The sequence below is a fragment of the Cylas formicarius genome, unplaced genomic scaffold, assembly GCF_029955315.1.
Source record: "Cylas formicarius isolate icCylForm1 unplaced genomic scaffold, icCylForm1.1 PGA_scaffold_10__41_contigs__length_53128322, whole genome shotgun sequence".
NCBI classification, from domain to species: Eukaryota; Metazoa; Arthropoda; class Insecta; order Coleoptera; family Brentidae; genus Cylas; species Cylas formicarius.
In genome coordinates, this window is record NW_026844214.1 from 36,072,517 (window position 1) to 36,075,335 (window position 2,819).

General features: G+C 44.8%; 1 protein-coding gene across 1 annotated transcript; it reads right to left on the reverse strand.

The window, feature by feature from the left end:
- Window positions 1-1,211: 1,211 nt before the first annotated feature.
- On the reverse strand, window positions 1,212-2,018 carry LOC132699158 (uncharacterized). Its single transcript, XM_060665749.1, has one exon. It carries the CDS (start codon window positions 2,016-2,018, stop codon window positions 1,212-1,214), a length of 807 nt encoding a protein of 268 aa, XP_060521732.1.
- Between the last annotated feature and the right edge of the window lie 801 nt (window positions 2,019-2,819).

Below are 2,819 nucleotides of genomic sequence, written 5' to 3' on the forward strand. Positions count from 1 at the left end.
GTGACCTGCAGCATGAGGGGTGTAAGTGATTTATCTAGACCTGTCACTGCTCTGTGGAGCGCTGAGCTCTCGCTTTTTTGATAGAAGTATTTTTGCAGCCGCTCCACCTGGGTCTTGTGGCATATTCGCAAATCCGAGAATCCCCTGCCTCCGATGTTTCGAGGTAGATGTACCCTCTCTCTGCCAGCTCGTGGGTGGTGAGCGCGGAATTTAGTTAGACTTGTCCTTAAGGTTCTATTCAGATCATCAAGCTCTGTCGGCGTCTAATCGACGATGCCGAAGCTGTACGCCACTGCAGGGACGGCGTAGGACTTGATTGCAGTCGCCATGTTACGGCCTGCCAATCTTGTTTTTAAGATGTGTTTGACTCTCTCTTTGAATCTCTCGGTGAGCAGCGTCTTGACACTTTAAGAGTCTATTCCTCGCGCCTGGGCAAGACCTAGGTATTTATAGGTTTCAAATTTATCCAGCGTCGTTATTTTTCCACCACCACTATGTTGTGTAAACTGATGGCCGTCCATATGACGCCACTCTCCTCTATGAAGTCTGCCAACTTTACACTTCTCCAGACCGAACCTAATTCGAATATCATTTGAAAAGTTCTCGATGCATCTGAGCTGCCGTTTTAGTTCCTTCTCGGTGTCCGAGAATATCTTGAGGTCGTCCATGTACATTAAGTGGGAGAGCTTAAGTTCTTTATTAAGTGGATATCCTTGTTTGGGATTATTGAGAGCGGAGGAGAATGGGTTTAACGCTATGCAGAACCAGAGGGCACTCAGAGCGTCGCCCTGGAAAATACCTCGTTGGATTTTTATGCTGATCGGCTTTTCTTGCGCCCCCTGGTCTCTCGGAATTATTTGTGTCTCCCACTGGTCCATAGCATGTGTGAGAAAGTTGATGATTTTGGGGTCGACTTTATAGACAGAGAGGTACTGTAGCAGCCAAGTGTGCTATCAAATGCCTTCTGATAATCAATATATGCAGTAAAGTGATTCTTCTTGAAAGCTATTGCGTTGCGGGTGACAACGTTGTCAATTGCAAGTTGTTCCTTACACCCCTGTGCATGCCGCCGGCAACCCTTCTGCTCTTCAGTCAAAAGATTGTTATCATCCATGTGTTGGTATAGTTTATTAGCTATTATTCCATTGAGAATTTTGTATATCGTGGGCAGGCACGTTATGGGTCTGTATTTTTGAGGGATCTTTAATTGGTTAATCTGTCTTTGGGAGAAGGTAGGTCATCCCTTTCGTCAGAAAGGGTGGCGCAGACTGAGGGTTGTTCAGTATCAGGCTCAAGATGTCAGCAAGTTTGGACCCTACAGCGGTGAATTTCTTGTACCAGAAGTTCTGTATCCCATCCGGTCCGGGGGCTTTCCAGTTTTTAGCTTTCGCCAAGACTTCATTTAGGTCCTCTACGACGATAACTTGAGGCAGCATGAGTTTTATTCTTTCGGTCCTCTTTTGTTCGCACTTTATCCATTCAGCCGAAACTTTGTGATTGAAAGGGACCTGCCAGATGCCACTCCAAAATTCCCTGATACTTTCTGGTTCCGGGTATTGTCCCTTGTCGTCGGTGGTTGATGGCGCCAAGTTTCTGTAAAAAGCACCGGGGCTCCGGTTAAAGAGGTTATTATCCACTCTTCTATGCCATGATTGCTGGTATCTGCGTCTATTTGCGTATACCCGCAGTTTCTGCTTTAGCAGATCCAACATGTCGACCACAGTATGGTTTCCAGAGTCTCCGTATTTTTTTTGCACGTTATCAGCATGCTTTTTGACCCGTTTACTTGGTTTTCTGGGTTCAAGGGTTTCAGTGAGTATACCGATCTCTCTCCTCAAAGTCGCAATTTTGTCCTCTAGTCTTCTCTGCCATGGGGGGAGTTTAAGCGTTTTCTTTGGTGAGTTAGTGCTAGAGGGAGAGAATTTCTGTCTATGGAGCAGGATGGTTGCCACAGCGGCGGAGTACGCCAAATCATGAACAACAGTGAGGTCATGACAGTTATTAATTTTTAAAGACATTGTTCATTGATTTAAGTATGTTCTTGGTGTCCTGATTTATCCTTAGTCTGGGTATCCTAGGTCTACTAAGCGGGTCCAGGCCAGCGTACCTTTCAAGACATTCCTGAAGGGTCTCATGTGCAGACTGGTCAGGTCAGGGTTGACAAGCTGAGCGGCATTCCCTGGGGTATCAACCCGTTGTTGTTTTTTTATATATTTTCCCACTGCGGTAACCAATGTAATTGCCATACTCTTGACGTACCATTTGTTGTTCTTGTGACTTATCTGAATGGTTAATAAAGTTTTATTCTATTCTATTCTATTCTATTATTATTATTATTATTATTATTATTATTATTATTATTATTATTATTATTATTATCATTATTATTATTATTAGCATCGGTTACTCCAAGCAACTTAATAAATACAAACGGTGACAATAGAAGACCTCGTTTTCGAAAAATGCCCAGAGCAAGAGATCTCATAGTCGGTAGACACGTCTTCTTGCAGTCTGAGAGCGGCGACCAAAGCGAACCTGCACCACTTCCACATCACAAAGCTTGATCCGGAGACAACGCCGGAGAGTCTGTCTGGATATTTGGAGCAACTCACGGTCGACGCAACAATCACTAGGTTGCAATCTAAATATCCGGATCAGTATTCGTCGTTCAAGGTTTCTTTGCCGTCTACCGACTCATCAAAGATGTTGAACCCGGATATCTGACCCGTTGGGATAAAAATCAGCCGGTTTTTTCCACCTAGATCGGCCACAGTCACACCAGCTTCTAAATCAGCCTCTGGAGCGGGCGGAGACGGCCG

Excerpts from the sequence above, each read along its gene's own strand:
- LOC132699158 (XM_060665749.1), bottom strand. The coding sequence starts at position 2,018 with ATGTCTTTAAAAATTAATAACTGTCATGACCTCACTGTTGTTCATGAT.